At 45.2% G+C, this 21065-nt stretch overlaps 1 protein-coding gene across 1 annotated transcript in view; it reads right to left on the bottom strand.

Annotated features, from left to right (window-relative positions):
• Window positions 1–21065, bottom strand: part of LOC123482901 (titin-like) — a 57342-nt gene that overhangs the window by 2372 nt on the left and 33905 nt on the right. The window contains 27 exon segments of the mRNA XM_045212026.1: window positions 17–5827; window positions 6020–6616; window positions 6726–7031; window positions 7160–7229; window positions 7231–7736; window positions 7842–7881; window positions 7883–8142; window positions 8229–8534; window positions 8641–9225; window positions 9340–9642; window positions 9846–10148; window positions 10758–11057; window positions 11180–11470; window positions 11588–12181; window positions 12324–12605; window positions 12785–13087; window positions 13274–13579; window positions 13693–13992; window positions 14111–14401; window positions 14521–14832; window positions 14943–15245; window positions 15349–17415; window positions 17530–17829; window positions 17947–18228; window positions 18354–18647; window positions 18850–20616; window positions 20710–21015. Of these exon segments, the coding sequence (XP_045067961.1) occupies window positions 17–5827; window positions 6020–6616; window positions 6726–7031; window positions 7160–7229; window positions 7231–7736; window positions 7842–7881; window positions 7883–8142; window positions 8229–8534; window positions 8641–9225; window positions 9340–9642; window positions 9846–10148; window positions 10758–11057; window positions 11180–11470; window positions 11588–12181; window positions 12324–12605; window positions 12785–13087; window positions 13274–13579; window positions 13693–13992; window positions 14111–14401; window positions 14521–14832; window positions 14943–15245; window positions 15349–17415; window positions 17530–17829; window positions 17947–18228; window positions 18354–18647; window positions 18850–20616; window positions 20710–21015 (17385 nt within the window).

The following is a 21065-nucleotide window of genomic DNA, read 5'->3' as shown; positions in this document are numbered from 1 at the left end:
TTATGGCAGAACGTACCTTTCATGGCCATGTGTTGCTGCACATAAGCTGTGACTTTAGTGTAGATGGATTGGAACACTTGGCCGACGAATGAGAATGAAGATTTAGCAGAGACTCCTCCTTCTGCGATGAGCTCACAAGAGTATTCTCCCTGGTCCTTCTCAGAGAGGTCATTGATAATGAGGGAACAATGTCCATCCACAGACATGTGGAACTCATAGTGACTGCTCTGTGTCAGTTTCACTCTATTCCTGTACCACACAACTTCTCTCACGCTGCTTTCAGATAGACAGGCCATTCTCACTTTGTCTTCTGAGGCTTCGGCTGTGAGTTGGTGGACAATCTTTGGAGCTTTAGGAGTTGGGGATTTCACAGTTAGTGGAGATTTTATTCTCTTAGGTGAAGTGATTGGTTCAGGAGACTTGACTTGGGGAGGTGACTTCACTCCTTTTGGTTCAGGAGATTTGACTTGGGGAGGTGACCTCACTCCTTTTGGTTCAGGAGACTTGGCTGGGGGAGGGGACTTCACCCTTGGAGGCGAGACAACTGGTTCAGGAGACTTGACTCTGGGAGGTGATTTTACTCCCTTTGGCAACATGATTTGCTCCGGAGACTTGACTGGGGGAGGGGACTTCACCCTTGGAGGCGAGACAACTGGTTCAGGAGACTTGACTCTGGGAGGTGATTTTACTCCCTTTGGCAACATGATTTGCTCCGGAGACTTGACTGGGGGAGGGGACTTCACCCTTGGAGGTGATACAACTGGTTCAGGAGACTTGACCCTGGGAGGTGATTTCACTCCCTTTGGCGACATGACTGGCTCAGGAGACTTGACTGGGGGAGGGGACTTCACCCTTGGAGGCGAAGTAATTGGTTCAGGAGACTTGATTGATGGGGTTGGCGACTTCACACTAGCGGGTGACATGATTGGTTCAGGAGACTTGATTGATGGGGTTGGGGTTGGGGGAACACTGGGAGGTGAAGCTACTCGTTCAGGAGACCTGAATCCAGGCTCTGGTGAAGTCACTGAGACAACAACCTCCTCTTCAACAATTGCTCTGAAAATGGTCAGGCTAAACCGAGTCTCTTGTCTGCCTTCAGCATTCTCAACCACCAGTGTGTAGCTGCCTTCATCAGAAGATTGGACAGAGGAAATTTCAAACGTAGACTTGTACTGCGTGGTAGACACCATAAGACGATGAGAGGATACAATGACTTGTCCTTCATGCATCCATGTAACACTTGGTGCTGGTTCGCCATCAATGTCGCAAGTGAATCGAGCAGTCTCTCCCTCATTAACTGTTACAGACTGTGGTTGAGTTATTATTCTGGCTGCCAGAGTCGACTTGACTTTATGAACAGTCACTTGCTCAACTTCTGATCCCTCTATAGCCCTCATTTTTGTTTCAGATGAAGCATATGTTTCTGATGATGCATATCTTTCAGACAATGCATGTCTTTCACCCGACACGTATCTTTCAGTCAATCCAAACTTTCCAGATGATGCTGATGATAAGGATGCTGCAGATGATAAGTATTCAGTTGAAGCATACTTAGCGGATGCAGCATATTTTTCAGATGCAGATACAAATCGTTCAGATGTATCATATCTGTCATATGTTTCACGTGTTTCAGTTAACTTTGATTTACTTTCCTTCACCTCCATGTGTGTTGCTGAGGAGGAAGCTGCCTTGAAGGATGATATGTGGTAATGGTCTGTCTTTGTGATTTCAGGAACAAATGGTTGTGGAGCCTCCTCATCTTTACGACGTGATGTATATGTGGAGAATTCACCTCCAGAAATATCGAGGATACCATAGTCGGACGCTTCTCCCTTTGAGTTTGAGCAAACAACACGGTACGTGCCACTGTCCTCTGCCTGACAATCACGGATCTGTATAGACAGCACTCCACTCGTGTTTGTGAAGCGGAACTTCTCACTTTGTTGAATCAGTTGTCCGTTGTGGAACCACTGGATCTCAGCCTCAGGCTTCGCTTGGACATTCAGAGTGAACTTTGTATTCTGACCACATGGGACGCGATGGGAACGCATTCTCACGGTCACACGTGGGGCGTGATCGAGGCTGAAGGGTGTTTGGGTCACCGTCTGGTACTTGCGCTCAGATTTCAATGCAGCCTTTCTTGACTCGTATCTGGACATGATGTCGAATCTGGCTGACCTCTCAAATCTTGAGGATGAGCGGGAGGAACTCTCAGCTGAAGCTGGGGGGCTGGGGGAGTGTGGACGCGTCCTTTCAGGGGTGGGTGATCTCCTTTCAACAATCTCCTCTGGCTCCAGAGGACATGGGCGAGGAGCTCTTATCAGCTCAGAAACAGGGCGCATCAGCTCAATGTATGTAGGAGACAGTGATCTTCTCCTCCTCATGAACTGGGAAACTTCTGTTCTCTTGACCTTGTGCTCGGTTACTTGGGATACTTCTCTTCTTGCAACATGTTTCTTTGCTTCATGACGCAGAGCAGACAGCTCGAACCGCACAGGGCTGCCTTGTGGGGAGGCAGAGAAGCCAAGTTCAATCTCCTCGTCAAGTTGGAGCCTTTCCTGCTCAGTTTTTTTCATTGAGAGGTAATCATCAATGGGCTGCAGAAGCTCTTCATCACTCATATCACCCAGGGAGCGTCTTCTTGACCTGAAGGATGCCTCGGATCCAGGAGAAGGTGACCGTCTTGCTGGTCTTACTGTTTCCAAGTCATCTTGTGTGAGCTTTGGAATACGCCATCTTGGCCTATACTGGTCAGTAATTCTAGGAAGGGGCATGACATAGAATTGCTCCCACCTTGAGAGACGAATGCGTTTCTGTCTCTTCTGTACAATCTTCAACATCCGCTCAGGCATTTCATACTGATCTCTGAGTTTCTTGTACCACTTCATGTCAGACAAAGGTACAAAGTGTTTAATCAACAGGTCTTCATCCAGAGCACTTGCATCATGGACACGTGGCTCAGGAATTTTATATGGCATACGAAGTTTCCTTTCCTCAATCTTTATGAATGGTTTTTCTTCTGTGATATCAAATTCACCCTCGCAGTGTTTGGTGCTCACTCCTGGCTTGTATATGTCTGCAGCGTGTTTCAAAGCTTCTTGAGCCGCTGGGTTGAATCCAGTAACTTCAGTGGTGGAAAGGCTTTGTGCCATTTTCAGTGTCTTGTCAATTTGTTGTTGAACGTACTTCTGTTGTTCCGCCTCACTCTTATATTCTCTTCTTTTATATGTAATGCGGTCCACCTTCAGTGTGGCCTGGCAACTCACTGATCCAACACAGTTTGTTGCGGTAACTTTGTAAAGACCTGAATCCTCAACAAGAGTTTCTCTGACATGCAGAACGTGATAGTCTACATCCTCTTGGACAACTGCAATTTGTTGGTTGAATTCCAATGGCCTGCCATCCTTCTCCCACTTCAGGGTTGGTGCAGGTGTTCCCGAGACCCTCAAGTCAAAACGGACACTATGGCCCTCTACACACTCCACATTAGCCAAAAGCCGTTTGAACATTGGCCTCATGGTGTCTTCACTAACAGGGTGAGGTGTCACTGTAAGTTGTGCTGTGCAACTGTCTTCACCAAACTTGTTGTGGGCCATAACAGTATATTCAGCATCGTCATCAAGGTCAAGATTGTGAATCATCAATTGATAAAGACCCTTGTCACTAATGAAAGTGTACTTCTTATCATCTCGTTTGATTTTCTGTCCAGCCTTCAACCATGTTACTGTGGGCTCTGGATGCACTGTTATGGTTACACCGAAACGAACATCTTCACCGATGTAAGCAGTGCGGTTGTACAGAGGCAGAGTGAACTCTGGTGGCCTTTGCATAAGTCTTTGCTTATCAAGCTTTCTCTTCTTTGTGAGTGAGCGTCCAATGAAGTGTTCACGATAGCATCTCACAGTTTCGACAAAGAGTTCTCCATAGGTGCTATCTTCACCGTCCTGACTGACGACTTTGCATCTGTAGACACCATCATCAGATGTTTCAATTTCCTTGACGTAGATGCTAGCAACTCCATTGACGTAGCTGATTTCATATTTGTGACTTGCTGTTAACTGGCGGGTGCCAAAGTACCAAATTGCTTTTGTGGTTTCGTCGTAGTTTTCAATGTTGCAAACAAATCTGACATGCCCACCTTCCTCTGAAGATCCATGCATGACTGGACCGGCTCTCAGACCTTCTACAGGGTGTGCAATCTTGACTTTGCCAACTGCATAACCTCTGTAACTTCTGAATCCACCACCAAAAGCAACACGAGCTGCTGAGACGATTGTCTCTCTGTCTTTCTTCACCAACGTCTGGTAGTATCTTCTGTGTCTCAATGTTTTTATAGTTTTTGTGCTGAGGTGCTCCAGCTTCAACCTAAGCCAAGGATGTTCCAAAGCTTCATGAGCAGTCATACGTTTCTTCAGGTCTTTACACAGAAGTCTGTCACAGAAGTCCATACCTTCGATGCTGGTCTCTTTGAAGGCCTCACTGTCGAAAATGTACTCTACATTTGATATATTTTCAATCATTTTCGTGGTTGATTCTGCTGCGAAGGGGTTAAGTCCACTGAGGAGCACATATGTTAGCACACCAACTGACCACATGTCAGTTGCAGTGCTGACAAGACCATGGCGGTGGACTTCAGGTCCACAGTACTCTGGTGCAGTGAAATTGAGTCTGATATTTTCTCCAGGAGTCAGTAATCTAGCCTGGCCCATTTCAATAATTTTGATGTTTGTGCTCTTTCTTGTGGTGTAGACAATGTTGTCAGGTTTGATTTCAAAATGAGCATAGTTGAGATTGTGCAAGAACTTCAGAGCTGAGCATACCTGTCTCAGGTACCTAACAATCTCCAGTTCTGAGAGCTCAAAGTTGCCTGTACCAAGTCGTTCAAAGATGTCCACGCCTGAGATGAACTCGTAGATCAAGACCATTTCTTCCAAACTGTCAAATGACTCGTGTAGGGACATGAAGTTCTTGTGTTTAGCAAGATTGAGTGTCTCAATTTCCCTAGCAACCAGCTCCTGATCGGTACCTTTAATCTTGATAAACTTGGCCATGAATGTCTTCTTGGACTTGTTTTCAACACAGCGATGAACAACGCCAAACGTTCCGGCACGTGCCAGCTCTTCAGATATTGTGTACTGGGCAGCCACCATCTTGATCTTTGATGAATGTGGAGCCTCTTCTTTGGTGATTTCTCTAGCTTCATCAACTTCTTCATCGTAGTTTCTGATAACAGATTTATCCTCTATTGTTGTAACAGGCTCAGTTGGTTCAGAATGATCGCTCAGACCAAACTGGTTCTCCGCAATGACACGGAACTGGTACTTTGTCTTGCCAAACAGAGCGATCATCGTGTATTTAGGCTCGTTGGTTTGGCCAGCGCGGATCCACCTGTCACCTGATGTGGGGCACTTCTGGATAATGTAGTTGATGATAGGGCTTCCGCCATCTTTTTCAGGAGGAGTCCAGGTTAGAGTGATGGAATCTCTAGTGATTTCACTGACTTTAATGCCCTTAGGAGGATCTGGTACATCTGCCACGGCAACTTCAATGGTCTGTTTGTCAACTCCGAATCTGTTCTTGGCAGTGATTACATAGTAACCTGTATCCTTCTTCTGAACTCCTTTAGGAAAGACGAGTGAAGTAAATGATCTTGTGACAATCACTTGAGTGTGTGCAGATGATCCCATGATCTCTGGTCCCTTCTGCCATTGGATTTGAGGGTCGGGTTTGCCACTGATTGGAATCTTAATGGTAACCACTTCACCCTTGACAGCATGGACTGCCCCCATGCCTTGCAGTTCTAGAGGTAGGTGGATCTTGGCAGGAACTGGAGTAGACAGAGAATAAAGAATATAAATTATTTGAGCCTATCAATATGTAACAAATGCTAATAAAATGCAAACTGACCTACAGTTATTTTGAAATGTAAGGGAATTCAATTTTTTTTTTTTTATATATGTATGTTCAACACAACATTTTCTCTTAAAATACTTATCAACAGCCTATCAAAAATGTTTACCTTCAACAGTCAGATTAACTGTTGTAGAGATGGATCCTCCTTGGTTTGTTGCCCTGACTTGATAGACACCCGTGTCACTGTCCTCAGCATTAGCAAGAATAAGTTGGTAATAGCCTCCTTTGAATTCTTGCGATTTGATTTTGATTCCATCTGAAACAATTTCTTTTCCATTCTTGTACCATTTCACGGCAGGGATGGGATGTCCAACAATTTTGGTGACAAATGTAGCATTGGATTTAAACTTCACAATCATGTCTGGTCTCATTTCTTCTCTGAAGACAGGAGGTTTCATTGTGAGACCTGATTTGGGAATGATGGCCTCTGACACCTCACTCCAATCACTCTCACCACCCATGTTTTCACATTTCACACGGAACTCATACTCAAAGCCCTCAAGAAGGCCTTTTACAGCAAAATGTGTCTCGTGGATTTGATTGGATGTACAAGCGATCCATTTGTTCTGTTTCTTCTCTCGTTTATCCAGGAAATAGTTCTTTATCTTGGCACCTCCATCGTCTTTTGGTGGTTTCCAGAACACAAGACAAGAATCCTTGGTCACTTCTGTGACAACAGGCTGCATGGGAATTCCAGGTTTTTCTGAGGAACAGACGATGAGATCGATCTTATACAAGTGCATTATTATCTTAATCGTTACAGTACACATGATCTATTTGCTATATTTATCACTGTCAGCTAGCATACATACCGAATGGACTCTTGATAATGAGAACACTTGGAACCTCAAGTGCCTCACTGACTCCATATTGGTTCTGAGCAGAAACACGGAAATAGTATCCAGCATTTTCAATCAGATTTGGAATCCTGCAAGTGTTTCCTGAGACTGACGATGACACCAGATTCCACTGCTCGCCTTCCTTTGCTTCTCGTTTCTCCACAATGTAGTTGGTGATCATTGATCCACCGTCATCCTTCGGTGGTTTCCAGCTGATGATCACTGCGCTCTTCAACACAGCATCAACAACAATAGGCCCCTCAGGTTTGGTAGGTTTATCTGAAAACAAAGCAAAAAACAACTACATTTAGATAACAAGTCCTCTGTTGGTCATGCAAAAAATAGGTTCAGTTTATAAAATAAGTAATGATATTATCGCAATAATAGTTGGGGAAAAAAACTGTTACCTTGAATTTCAACCTTGAGTGTGGTTTCAACCGTTCCAAATTTGTTGGTCAATTGCACCTTGTATCTTCCGGGCGTTTGTCTTGCGCTGTACATTCCTTATAACCAGATGAGTGTAACTCTCAGTGTTTTCAATGATCACATTTTCAGACGCGTTGAGAGGCTTCTTTGCATAGAACCACATGATTTGTGGAATTGGACGGCCAATGTAGACAACATGGAGACGAAGACTTGTTCCACACCCTGCAGTGTATTTCTCCTTCAATGGGAATCCAGGGTGGAAAGCAGGTGCAGCCTGCAAGCGCAGCTTGCCGCTGGACTCTGTTTCACCGGCTTCATTAACGGCTCTGCAAGTGTACATGCCCTCATCTTCCTGTTCATCTGTGGCCACTGTCAGTGAATGGTTGCGACCATCAGAACTCATCTTGTACTTGCGGCTCTGGATCAGCTCTTTGCCATATCTGTACCATCTGATTTCAGGAAGGGGACGTCCAATAATCTGGCATGTCAGAGTTCCTGATTCGCCAAGTTTTGTGATGACATCTGCCATGTCTTCCTTGAGACTAGGAGCCTCTCCCACTGTTGAAATATAATCAGAGAATGATGCATTGTGATGATGTTTATAATGTAAGGCACTTACAGTATCTTATGATAATTGACAATTAAAATATTACACCAACGTACAGCTCAGTTTAGTCTTGATGCCCATGGCGGTCCTGCGAGGGTCTACTCAGTCCAGTTTCATTTTCTGCAAGGATTCTGAACTCGTACTCTGTAGCCTCCATCAGACCACCCATTGTGAATTGTCTGTCCTTGGAACGCTCCTTGTTGCATTTCTTCCAGGCACTTTCTCCTGCCTGTCTGAACTCAATCCAGTAACCCAGGATCTCTTTGCCACCATCACATTCTGGGCGCAGCCAGTGAATGGTGATACAGTCTTTGGCAACGGAGATGATATCAATCTCACCTGGTTGACCGGGTTTGTCTATTCAAAGAGAGAAAGAGAGGGAACAATTAAATTGCAATCATTCATCTTTTTAAAGTATTGTATTATTTCTATTATATACTTACCAAATGGATCTTTGCATATAACATTTTCAGATACTGGTCCAGGTTCACTCTGACCAATGTCGTTTTGTGCCACGACACGGAACAGGTATTCAGCATCAGGGATGAGTCCAGTGAGAGTGTACATTGTAGTGGTGATGTGTGTCTTGTTGTGACGCACCCACTTCTCTGTGGACACCTCTCTCCTCTCAACGTAGTATCCTGTAATGCGGGCGCCACCGTCATCCTTTGGTCTGCCCCAAGATAGAGCAACAGTGCTCTTTGTGACATCCATAACTTCTGGTGGGTTGATTGGAGGTTCTGGAGGAGCTGTTGTATACAAAAGTAAATTGCATAATTGTAAATAGAAGTGAGGAGTGATAACTAACACAATAACACATTTCACATTTGCAGAAAAATTATTTAAAAAACTTACACAGGGGTGTCTTTGGAGTGACACATTCATCTGATTTGAGAGATCTGCTCACACCAAATTTGTTTTCGGCAGTGATCTTGAAGTGGTATTCAACATTCTCCTTCAGTCCCTTGACCACCAGAGCTGTGTCCACCACTCTTGAGTCCACAGTGTACCATGCTACCTTTGATACTTCTCGCCTTTCAACGATGTAACCCAGGATATCAGAGCCACCGTCTTGAGAGGGAGGTCTCCAGCTGACTCTTACGGAGCGAGCCTGGATATCATCAAACTCAAGAGGACCTTCAGGTGCGTCTGGACGTCCAATCACTTTAACATTGATGTAGACAGCCTTCCTGCCACATTTGTTCTCCAGCACCAGGTCATATGTTCCTGTGTCATCTCTGTGGGCTTCTTTGATCACAAGTTCAGTGATATCATCATTGGTGGCGATCATAGCTCGGTGAGAGACATCTCGGCCTTCCTTTGTCCATTTGCAGATAGGGACTGGTTTACCCTTGATTGGCACAGACAGCCTGATGACTCCTCCCTGTCTGACCACATAGCCTTCCTCGTATTTGGGGTCCAGTTCGTAATCGGGATAGTCTGAAATGAAGCATACAGACATCGTTAGGTTAGTTCACATTTTACACAAGCTTCAAAAGCAAAATACAAAATACAGCTCTTCATGGCACTCTAAACACGTATTTAATCCCTTACCAAGCATTTCTGTAACCTTGACAATTCCTGGTATCTCGACTGGCTCTCCGGGTCCTCCAGCGTTGCAGGCCATCACACGGAACTTGTACTCAGCTCCCTGAGGCATGTGTGTCAGAGTGTATTCACAGATCTTTATGGGTGTTGTGTTGCACATGGTCCATTCCACCTGGTCCACCTTCTGCATCTCAATCAGGTAACCAGTGATGACGGAACCACCCTCTTCCTCAGGAGGACTCCAAGCCAGAGACACAGAAGTCCTGGTGGTGTCTGTAACCATGGGGAACTGTGGTGCGCTAGGAGGCTCTGTTTAGATAAAGACAACAAACAGAATAGTTGTGGTTATGCATACATCTTTGAAAATGGGTGCTAAGTTCCAGGGGAATTGGACCCATAGATCATTGAGTTGAATAACACATTGCAAAATAGTAAAACATAATAATTACATAATTTACTGCCTATTCCAATGTTGGGCACGACAACCAAGGTAGAGGATTACAGATACATACCGATGGGATCCATGGCGATAGCTGGTTTAGATGCCATACTGGGTTTGCTCGAGCCTCTTGAGTTCAGGGCGATCACGCGGAACTCATACTCATTGCCTTCGCACAGACCAGATGATCTGTACCTGGTCATGGTGACTGGGTTCTTAACGATGCTCATCCACCTTTCAGATCTGACCTCTTTGCGCTCAATTATGTATCCAGACACCTGGGACCCTCCATCTTCTTCTGGTGGCTGCCATGTGACGGTCATTCCCTCATGAGTCACATCCAGTACATCAGGTCTGTTTGGTGCACTGGGTACGGCTGTGGAGAGATTAGAGATTTCACATTAGTTCAGTTGCGCCCACCATCATCTCTTTCCGTTAACTTCATCAAAACTGGGCCTCCCGAGTGGTGCAGCGGTCTAAGGCACTGCATTGCGGTGCTAGAGGTGTCACTACAGACCCAGGTTCGATCCCAGGCTGTATTGCAGCTGGCCGCGACAGGGAGACCCATGAGGCGGCGCTCAATTGGGTTACGGGAGGGTTTGGCCGGCCGGAATGTCCTTGTCCCATCGCTCTCTAGCGACTCCTTGTGGCGGGCCGGGCACATGCATGCTGATTTCGGTAGCCAGTTGTACGGTGTTTCCTCCAACACATTGGTGTGGCTGGTTAAGTGAGCAGTGTGTCAAGAAGGAGTGTGGCTTGGCAGGGTCGTGTTTCGGAAGACGCGTGGCTCTCGACCTTCGCCTCTCCCGAGTCCGTACGGGAGTTGCGGTGATGGGACAAGACTGTAACTACCAATTGGATATCACGAAAAAGGGGTTAAAAAAATCGGCCACTTTTCTCACTTCTTTTGTGTTTAAATCATAGTGTATAATACATATTGTCAAAAGGTGGAATTGTATGTGTTTTATGATTTATGATGACTTACTCTTGAGACTCTTGCATTCAACAACTTCAGACTGCAAGAATCCTCCAATGCCGAAGCGGTTGGTTGCAGCCACACGGAACACGTATTCAGTTCCCTCAGACAATCTGGTGAACTTGAATGTGGGTCTTGTGACAGATTCGGACACTGGTAGCCATCCGGGGCGGTGAGCGTCACGCTGCTCAACAACATAGCCACTGACGTTGGCACCGCCATCCTTTTCTGGTAGCTCCCAGCTGACCGTTACCGATGTGGCATCAACGGCATCAACTGTGATTGGTCCAATAGGTATTCCAGGTTTATCTAGATAGAAATAAGCAGACAGTTAGTATTTAGAATTTTGCAATACATGACACAGTAACAAAAATACAAGAACGCACAAACACAAGTATGGAAGCTTACCAAGAACACACACACACACTTACCAAGAATAATAACTTTGAGTATCTCTGTTGCAGTTCCTACAGAATTCTTTACTTGAAGAGTGTAGCTACCAGTGTCATCAATGGTTGTCTCACGGACAGTCAGTTTGGTGTATTTTCCATTAGACTCAATCTTAACCCGGTCAAGACTATCCTTCATCTTAGCACCATTGAAGGACCAGCTGCAAACTGGAGCAGGTCGGGCCTTTATAGGAATATTGAGGTCGATTGGTTTGCCGGCTGGCACATGGACAATCTTCTGTGGAATGCCGGTCAGATCAATATAGGGCGCCACTGTAAAAGGACAGATGTTTATTGAAAATTAGAACATCTCGAAGATGTATCAAACCTTTCATATTTTAAATAGATTAACTCCCATGTGTATAAGATAAGAATCAGAATATAACATACGTAGTTGTTCCTGAATGACCACAGGTCCTGTAATCTCCCTAGGCTCGCTGACTCCTCTGCTGTTTGTAGCTCTGATTCTGAAGAGATAAGTCTCCTTCTCTGTCAGACCAGTGATGGTGTGCTGGGACATGGACTGTTTCACAGTGGCCACTGCACTCCATCTGTCTGATCCAACAATGTTAGCTTCAATGACGTAGCCCGTCAGTCTGCTTCCACCATCGTGAAGAGGTCTCTCCCAGTTCAGGATTGCTGAGGTCTTGCCGATGTCCACAATGTGCAGATCCTGAGGAAGGCTGGGAACTTCACAGACCAACACCGATTCAGGGATTTCACATGGTTCTCCTACACCGTAGATGTTCTCTGGTAACACTCTGAAAAAGTAGTGTACTGATTCCTCCAGGCCAGTGATTCTGAACAAAGTCTTCCTGCATTCTGTTGTAACTGTCTTGTAGGATTTCATTGAAGCTTCACGTTTCTCAATGATGTAGTTGTTCACAGGGGCTCCACCGTCAATACTTGGTACATCCCATGTGATGACGACAGACTCCTTTGTGTAGTCTTTGACTCTAACTGAACCGGGTGGTCCAGGAGTGTCTGGAAAATACAGAAAGGATTAACTGACTGTTCACAGCACAGAGATCATATAATTCACTATTCTTTAAATAATGATATGGTTTACAGATAGTTCTTAATCATTTGACCATCTTATGTATGACAACGTAACCTTATAACATACCATAAACTTTGACGAGAATGGTTGCTGACTTCTTGCCAGATGGATTTTCAGCCTCAATGGTGTATTTGCCAGCATCGTAACGATGGACCTTCTCAACAATCAGCAGAGTGTAACTGTCAGTTGTATCAATGAACCCACGGCTCTGCAGGTCAATGCCAGGTTTCCTCCAGGTCAATACTGGAGCAGGTCTTCCAGTCACATTGACGAACAGCCTCAGGGTGTTACCAGCTCTCAGACACACAGTCTTCTTCAGATCATCAGGAAGCTCAAGATCAGGGATTGCTGTTGGGACCAAAATTACAGCATTTAAAAAACATATGTATAAAAACTGTAAGTGTAAAAGGAGTGGCTGGGATTCAACGTAGACATTGGTATAAACGGCAATTATACCAAGTTACCATTTACATAAAAAATGCTGCCATTGTGAATTATTGACAGTAAAAGCATAAGAACAAACTTACAAAGTTTCTCAACAGGCTCAATTTCCACACTTGGTTCGCTGAATTCCCCAGTGCCATTGCTATTGACTCCTGCGACGCGGAAGCTGTACTTCTTGTTGCTTTGAAGTCCAGTGGCAACAAACAAATTGGTCTTCAGAGTCTTCTGAGTGGCCCTGTACCACTGCTCGGTTCCTTCCTCAAGCACCTCCACCACGTAGCCAACAACATCAGCACCACCATCATACATTGGTCTGGTCCATTGCAAGCTAATGCTATGCTTGGTGGAATCTACCACACGTGGAATTGAAGGGGGGGCTGGAGTGTCTGGAATAGGTAAAGACAAAATACAGTATGGGTCATTCAACAGCAGTAGTGTTTCAGTGTTTCAAAAGTCAACCATAAGTCAACTTTTAGAAACAAAAACTGTAAGATTATATAGATGGACCTCATCTGTATAAACAAAGGGGTATGGTTACTAAAATCTAAGAGAATGACTGCTTGATCACTTACATGTTGGCTCTCTACAGTAGGCATACTGAGAGGCTTCACTGGGCTGGCTGTTTCCAGCTGTGTTCACGGCTGTAACACGGAACTGGTAATCGCTGCCTTCCAGCAGACCAGAGATCTTCAGGCGGATGTCATAGATGGTAAAGGTCTTATTGACCCTGGTCCATCTGGAGCTGCTCTTCTCACGTTTGTCCACCAGGTAATTCTTGATCTCACTTCCACCATCACTCTCAGGTTTCATCCATTCAATGATGACATGCTCTTTTCCTACAGCCGTGACTTCTGGTGCTCCAGGTTGTGATGGGATAGCTGCAATGAAAAAAATAGGAAAATAAATCACGTTTAAAAAGGGTTTGCATTTGAATCAGACTAAAATTGTATTGAATCTACTAAAATGAGATGGCCACTGGATGCACAATTACTGTATGCGTTTCTGGCGATGACAGGCTCGGACTCCAAGGGCACACCAGGTCCGTACTTGTTGACTCCTCTGACACGGAAGACGTACTCGTTGTTCTTGATCAGTTTGGAGCTGACACAGGACAGAGTCTTGCACTCAGTCTCCATGATCACCCAGTTGAGTCTGCTGGTCTCACGCCTATCAACAATGTAATGAGTAACCAGATCTCCACCATCCTCCAGAGGGATCTTCCAAGACACAGTGCACTTCTCCTCTGTCACCCTGGTGATTGTGATCTTGTCCTCAGGAGGCCCTGGTGTATCTGGAAATACAGGGTGAAACATACAAATGTGTTATTATGGTAATAGTCAGTGTAAGAAGACATTTTGTTTCCATGTCATTGCAAGTGTATATGTATATGTAGCGACTTGTGTTCTTACCGAGTACTTTAACGTTGACAGCCACTGTCTTGGTTCCACTGGCGTTCTTCACGGTCAGAACATATCTTCCAGTGTCGTTTCTGTTGCAGGACTTGATGATGGCCATGGCTCTTGAACTGGTGTATGTCAGGGAGTATTTCTCCCCCAGCTCCAGCACCTTGTCACCCTTGGCCCACCATACTATGGGTTCGGGTTTACCACCAACTACACCATCAAGGACCAGGTCTGACCCAGCCCGGATAGTGACGTGCTCTCCAACAAGAGAGCTGTCAAGTTCAGCCTTGGGAGGAGCTATAGACAAAAATAAAATATAAATCATAAAAAATAAATGATTTGTCTTCTTTTCCCATGTGGTGAAATACCTATGCGTAAACGTAACAGTAACTTAACAGTATCTAACAGTAACTTACTGTATTCATCCTTGCAGGTGATCGGTCCTGTTGTTTCAGATGGTGCACTGTGAACTCCGGCTCCATTTCTGGCAATGACACGGAATTCAAAGATTTCTCCTTCACCTAGTCCTCTGACTGTGAAGTGAGTCTCCGTGATGGTGGTGTAGTTACACTTCAACCAGCGGGCATCATCCCACTCATCATCACTCCATGGCTTGCGTTCCACGACGTATCCAACAATCTTGCTGCCACCATCATTGAATGGTATACCCCATGCAATAGTTACTGAGGACCTTGTGACATCAGTCACCTCTGGTTTACCAGGAGGATCTACATGGAAACATAATAAGAATGTACAATCAGCAGAAAGGTCAAATGTCAACATGGAACAAAGAGAGAGACAAAATATTTAGAAAATGGCCTTAGAATGTTGCACTTACCGACTGGGTTCAAAGCCACTACTGGTCTTGAAGCCTCACTGGCTTTGCTGAGACCAGCAATATTCATAGCATAAACTCTGAACTGGTACTCCAGGCCCTCAATGAGACTGGAGACTTTGTATTGGGTATCCAGGCATGGGAGCTTGTTCTCCCTGACCCAAAGAATGGTGTTTCTCTCCTTCTTCTCTATCCAGTATCCAGTCACCTTGCTGCCGCCATCAGCATATGGCAGATCCCACTTGATCCCAATAGCAGTAGCAGATACTGACACCACATCTGGGCGAGTTGGTGGACTTGGTGGAACTGATATTCAGAATAAGATAAAAACAATTCATCATTAGTGTATTTTTCAAACTATTACAGCAAATGTAAATTGATTTAACACATGTAGGTACATTGAACTTACCGAATGGATGCTCAATGACAACAGCTGAGGATTCGATGGACTTGCTCACGCCATACTTGCTCTCAGCAGAGACACGGAAGGTGTACTCCATGTATTTGGTCAGATGGCTGACTTTGATCGTGGTGCGTTTGCAACTTGAGTTCACCACTTGCCAGGATGTAGATCCAGATTCACGTTTCTCAATGATGTAGTTGTCTATATCTGTTCCACCATCATCCTCTGGTGCTGTCCAAGCCAATGAACAGCCCTCTGATGACACTGCAGAGATTTCAATGGGTCCTACTGGTGGAGTGGGTCTTCCAACAACGCTGACAGTAACAGCGAATGTCTTTGCTCCAGCGGTATTGTCTAGAGTGAGGTAGTATTTTCCACTGTCTGCTCTCTTGCTGTCTTTTACCACCAGGGTGGTCTTCTCTGTGGTAGTCTTGATGATCACTCTATCAGTCTCTTTTAGCTTCATCTCCTCCAGTTTCCAGGTGGCCTTTGGAGCTGGTCTGCCACTGATGGGGATATCAATAGTGAATGCATCGTGAGTCTTGCATGTGATGAGCTGGTTGGTTATGCTACTGAGATCTGCTGTGGGCTCAATCTTAGGCTCCTTGATGACAACGGATGCTAAGGCATCTCTTGGGACACTGATACCAGCCTCATTGATAGCCTTGACGCGGAAGTCATATTCTGTGTTCTCAATCAAGCCCTCAATGACTAACTTCAGGTGTTTGGTTTGACCGCCAACAACCCAGCGATCAGAACCCTTTGCTTTGGCTTCAGCAATGTAACCTGTGATGCGGCTGCCACCGTCGTGTTCAGGTTTCAGCCAGGCCAAGATAGCGGTGGAATTAGTAGTGTCAATGACGTCAAGACTCTTGGGTGGAGCAGGCACCTCAGTTGCAGTAATTGGTTCAGTCATCTCACAGGGTTCTCCCCTGCCATACATATTTTCAGCAATGACTCTGAACAGGTAAGGCACACCTATGCCTAGGTTGGTCATTCTGATCATTTGACGTGAGGACTTTTCGCTGACTGACTTCCAGCTGAGACGACTAGCCTCACGCTTTTCTACAATGTAGTGCTGAATCCGGGCTCCACCATCGTTGGCTGGAGCGTCCCACAGCATTGTCAGAGCTCCTCTGGTCACATCCTTGAAGCTGATAGCTCCTGGAGGTCCAGGTGTATCAAGCACCTTCACGGTCAATGTAATAGATTTGCGGCCACCGTTGTTCTCAAGAGACAAGGTATACTTTCCAGAGTCATATCTGGTACAGCTCTCAATGGTCAAGGTACTGTATGTGTCAGTTGTGTTGACGTCTGTCATAACACCAAGTTCTCCACCTGCCTTGGTCCATGTAGCCAGTGGAGCTGGTTTACCACAGAAGCCAATATGAAGAGTGACGGTGGCACCGTTCTTCACAACGTGTGTCTGTTTGAAGTCTGCATCAAGGGTGATTTCTGGTGACGTCAGTCTATCAACAGCTTGCACTGGATTAGGAATTGCACATGCTTCTCCTTTTCCAGACCCATTCACTGCACGCACACGGAACCTATATTCCTCACCAGCCGTTAAACCTTTAGCGGTGTATGTGGTGTTGATGCAAGTTGTTCTATTGACTTGGTGCCATTCATTAAGGCTTGCCTTGCACATCTCAATGATGTAGCCAATTATCTCCATTCCACCGTCGAAAACAGGCTTGATCCATTCCAGGGTGACAGACGACTTTGTGGAGTCGGTGACCTTCACCAGCGAAGGAGCACTTGGTGCGCTTGTTGGCTCTCTGCACTTGAAGAGTCTTGACGTGCTGCTTGCTGGTCCGATTCCGGCACCGTTTTCAGCCATGACACGGAATTCATATTCATTACCTTCGGTCAGGTGTGTCACTCTGTGTCTGAGCTCAGTGATTGGTCTCTTGGATGAAACCTTCACCCATTGCAAACTCTTCTTCTCACGTCTCTCCAGGATGTAGTGCTTGATCTCATTTCCACCATCTGATCTGGGTCTTGTCCAGCCTATTGTGATGGTGTCTCCAGTCACATTTGTGGCGTCTGGTGTACCTGGGGCTTCTGGAACGGCTGTGAAACAAAACAACATTTGTTTGTCTTAGTTAAACATAATAATTGAAGTTAATAACAAATAAGTATACATGTCAGTGATCTCTTTAGAAGTTGTTGGTTGGTGGGACTTACTGAATTGCATCTGTGCAATGAATGGATCAGAGTCGAGAGGACGTCCAACTCCGAACTTGTTGACAGCAGAGATACGGAACTGGTACTCGTTTCCCTTGATCAGCTTGGTGGCGTTGAATGAACAAGCTTCACACTTGCTTGTCACCATTGCCCAGGAGATCCTAGATGTTTCTCTCTTCTCCACTGTATAATAGAGGATTGCAGCACATCCATCGTTCTCTGGCGGATTCCACCAGACAGTTGCCTTTTCTGCAGTGATACCAGTGAAACGCACTGGTCCCTCAGGTGGTCCAGGGGTATCTAAAGAAAGCATACATTGTTAATGAATAAGCATGAATCCATCCACTTAAATAATTTCAATCACAATTTGAGAGAAAATAAAGAATGTAAATCTATCTAATGTATCTATAAACCAACCTGAGACTCTGATGTTGACACTCTCTGTCTTTGTTCCAGAGCTGTTCTTGGCTTCTACCATGTACACTCCGCGGTGGTTGCGATCAGCATCTCTGATGAAAAGGCTGCTGGAGCCGATGTTAGTTGTGATATCAATCAACATCTTCTTGTCGATCTCTTTACCATCCTTGTACCATATGACCTGAGGCACTGGTCGTCCAGTGATACTGCAGTTCAGTTTGATGTTTTCACCAGCCTTGTACACAAGAGCAGTGTCAGCACTGAACTCAATGTCGGGAGAAACTAAACAAAGAGAGACACAAAAACATACAATTAATGATACATTCAATCACATAGAGACAAACTTAGACAGGTTGTATAATGTACAGTAAAATGTATATTTAATATAATGTATAATGTATAATTACCACTTTCATCTTTGGTCATGACATAGCCAGAGGACTGCGAGGGTGGACTGACTGTACCGACAGCATTTCTGGCAATCACTCTGAATTCATAGCGATCACCAGGAGAAAGTCCGGTGATGGTGAATTGCAAATCACTAATGTCGGTGAAGTTGCATCTCAACCATTTGCCTCTGCCTTGGCGTCGCTCCACACTGTACGCCACAATCTTAAAGCCTCCATCTTTCTTGGGTGTATCCCATTTAAGTGTGACTGTGTCTCTTGTGACATCAATGACGTTAGGAGTACCAGGTGGATCTAGGGGGGAAAGGAAAGGTCAGGTTGCTAAATTAGTGTTTATTCATAAAGTTAGCACATTCATGATAGCACACTGTTCATTGAGGAAGAAATAACAAGGTAACACTTTACTATAGCCCCCATTATGTATGTATTCATAAAGCCTTTATTACAGTTACATTATAACATCCGTCATAGACAGTCATAAATATTGTGTACTCACCAACTGGGGAGATTGCAAGGGCATGTTTGCTCAGTTCACTGACAGGACTCAGGCCAGCATTATTCTCTGCATAGACTCTGAAGGAATACTCCAGTCCTTCAATCAGCTGAATGATTCTGTAGTCACGGGCAGAGATTATGCTGGAATTGACCTTAGTCCACAGAAGGCTGTTTCTGTCCTTCTTTTCAACATGGTAGCCAGTGATTGGTGAGCCACCATCAAAGCTGGGTGCTTCCCATTGGATAGTCATGCCATCACTGGTAATGTTGTACGTGACTGGTTTTCCTGGTGCACCTGGTGGCATGTACTGGTGTTGGGCGATCACGTCTGGTGAATTCAAAGGATCGCTCACTCCATATTTGTTCTCTGCACGCACTCTAAACTGGTACTCTGTGCCCTTGACAAGGTTGGGTATCTTGAACGTTGTCCTCACCACACTAGAGCAAACCATTTTCCAGTTAGCCTGGGCCGTCTCTCGTTTCTCCACACTGTAGCAAGTGATGTCTCCACCTCCATTGTCCTGTGGTTCATCCCAAGATATAATGATGCCCTGTGCTTTGATCTCATCGAATCGGACTGGTCCAACTGGCACAGAGGGGGGTCCGAGAGTGATCACATTGATATCAAAGAAGTTCTTGATAAGCTTGTTGTCCAGAACCAATGTGTATAGGCCTGCATTCTCTTTCTTTACACTTCTGACTGTTATAGACACTTTGTTGTCTGTTTCACGGAAGCGAATCTTTTCACTTTCTTTCAAGGGAATATTTTCCTTCATCCATCCAACGGATGGTTTTGGCTTACCCTTAAATGGCATCTCAATATGGATGTTTTGACCGACGCGAACAAAGAGTTCGCCATTTGGATAATCTATCATGTTGGCCTCAGGTGGAATAATAAACTCCTTTACTGTTATGGGCCCAATCTGAGAGAAGTCACTGTTGCCCTTCTCATTTTTAGAAAACACTCTAAAGTCTACAACAGAATTTTCCTTCAGGTTTTTAACATCACATGTGCAACGCTTGCATGTTGTAGCAATAGTCCAGGTTTCTTCCTCTTTAGTTTTTGTCTCAATGACATAGTCTGAAATGTAGCTACCACCATCATGGTCGGGCTTGGTCCAGTGAAGAGTCACTGATGTCTTAGTAGCGTCTGTCATGACCAGCTCTTTGACTGGTCCGGGGGTCTCAGTGGCCCTGACTGGCTCTGCAGTCTCACATGTATCACCAGTACCATGCTCATTCTCAGCAGACACTCTGAATAAGTAGGCGATTTCATCCGACAGACCGTCGATCTTGTATGATGTGTTGGTGCACTCTGATGACACGACTGAATACGCTCTGTTGTTAGCGTCTTTCTTCTCCACGATATAGTTGGTGATTGGGGAACCACCGTCGATCAGAGGAGCGTCCCAGCTCAGAGTCAACTTGCCTCTGGTGACATTCTTGATAATCAGTTTCTGGCAAGTGGATGGGGTGTCAAGAACCTTGACAGACACAGTGATGAACTTGGACTCGCCAACACCATTCTCAATCTCCAGGTAGTATTTGCCGCAGTCGTCACGGGTGACCTTTGGAATGACAAGAACTGTTGTACGTTCTGTGCTGGTGATAGTGTATCTTGCATCGCTGGCCATGTTCTTGTCATGCCTTCTCCATGTGCAGTTTGGTGCAGGTCTGCCCTTCAGTGGAATAAACACCTCAATATCCCTTCCTGCCTTGGCTGTGTATTGAGTCGTCATGGGAACATCCAAATCGAGATCGGCCTCCTCTGTTAGACGGATAGGGAAAGATAGAAAAATAGGTAAGAGATGTGTTACTACTGCAATAAGTAATACTATGTTGGGAATATTTGAATACGAACCAAGAATATCCTTGGATTGAACAGGCTGGTACATCTCGATTGGTTGACTGGGTCCCAGACAGTTGACTGCAGATACACGGAAGAAGTAATAGGTTCCTGGTTTCAGGTGATTCACAACATACTCTGTTGTCCTCACTTCTCCATTGTGGCTGATGACTGCCCATTCCCTTTCTTCAGAGTTCATCTGCTCAACAATGTAGCTGGTAATCTCGCTGCCACCATCATACACTGGCGCCACCCAACCCAGGGTGATGGATGTTTTGGTGGAGTCGACTACTCTGAGTTTGGTTGGTTCACCTGGTGCGTCTAGAAATAAGAATAAATTGTCAAATGTAAGATAAACGTAATTAACCAGT

Source organism: Coregonus clupeaformis, chromosome 40 (genome assembly GCF_020615455.1).
Source record: "Coregonus clupeaformis isolate EN_2021a chromosome 40, ASM2061545v1, whole genome shotgun sequence".
NCBI lineage: Eukaryota > Metazoa > Chordata > Actinopteri > Salmoniformes > Salmonidae > Coregonus > Coregonus clupeaformis.
The sequence above is the reverse complement of the archived record's forward strand: the minus strand, read 5'-3'. Positions and strand labels throughout refer to the sequence as shown.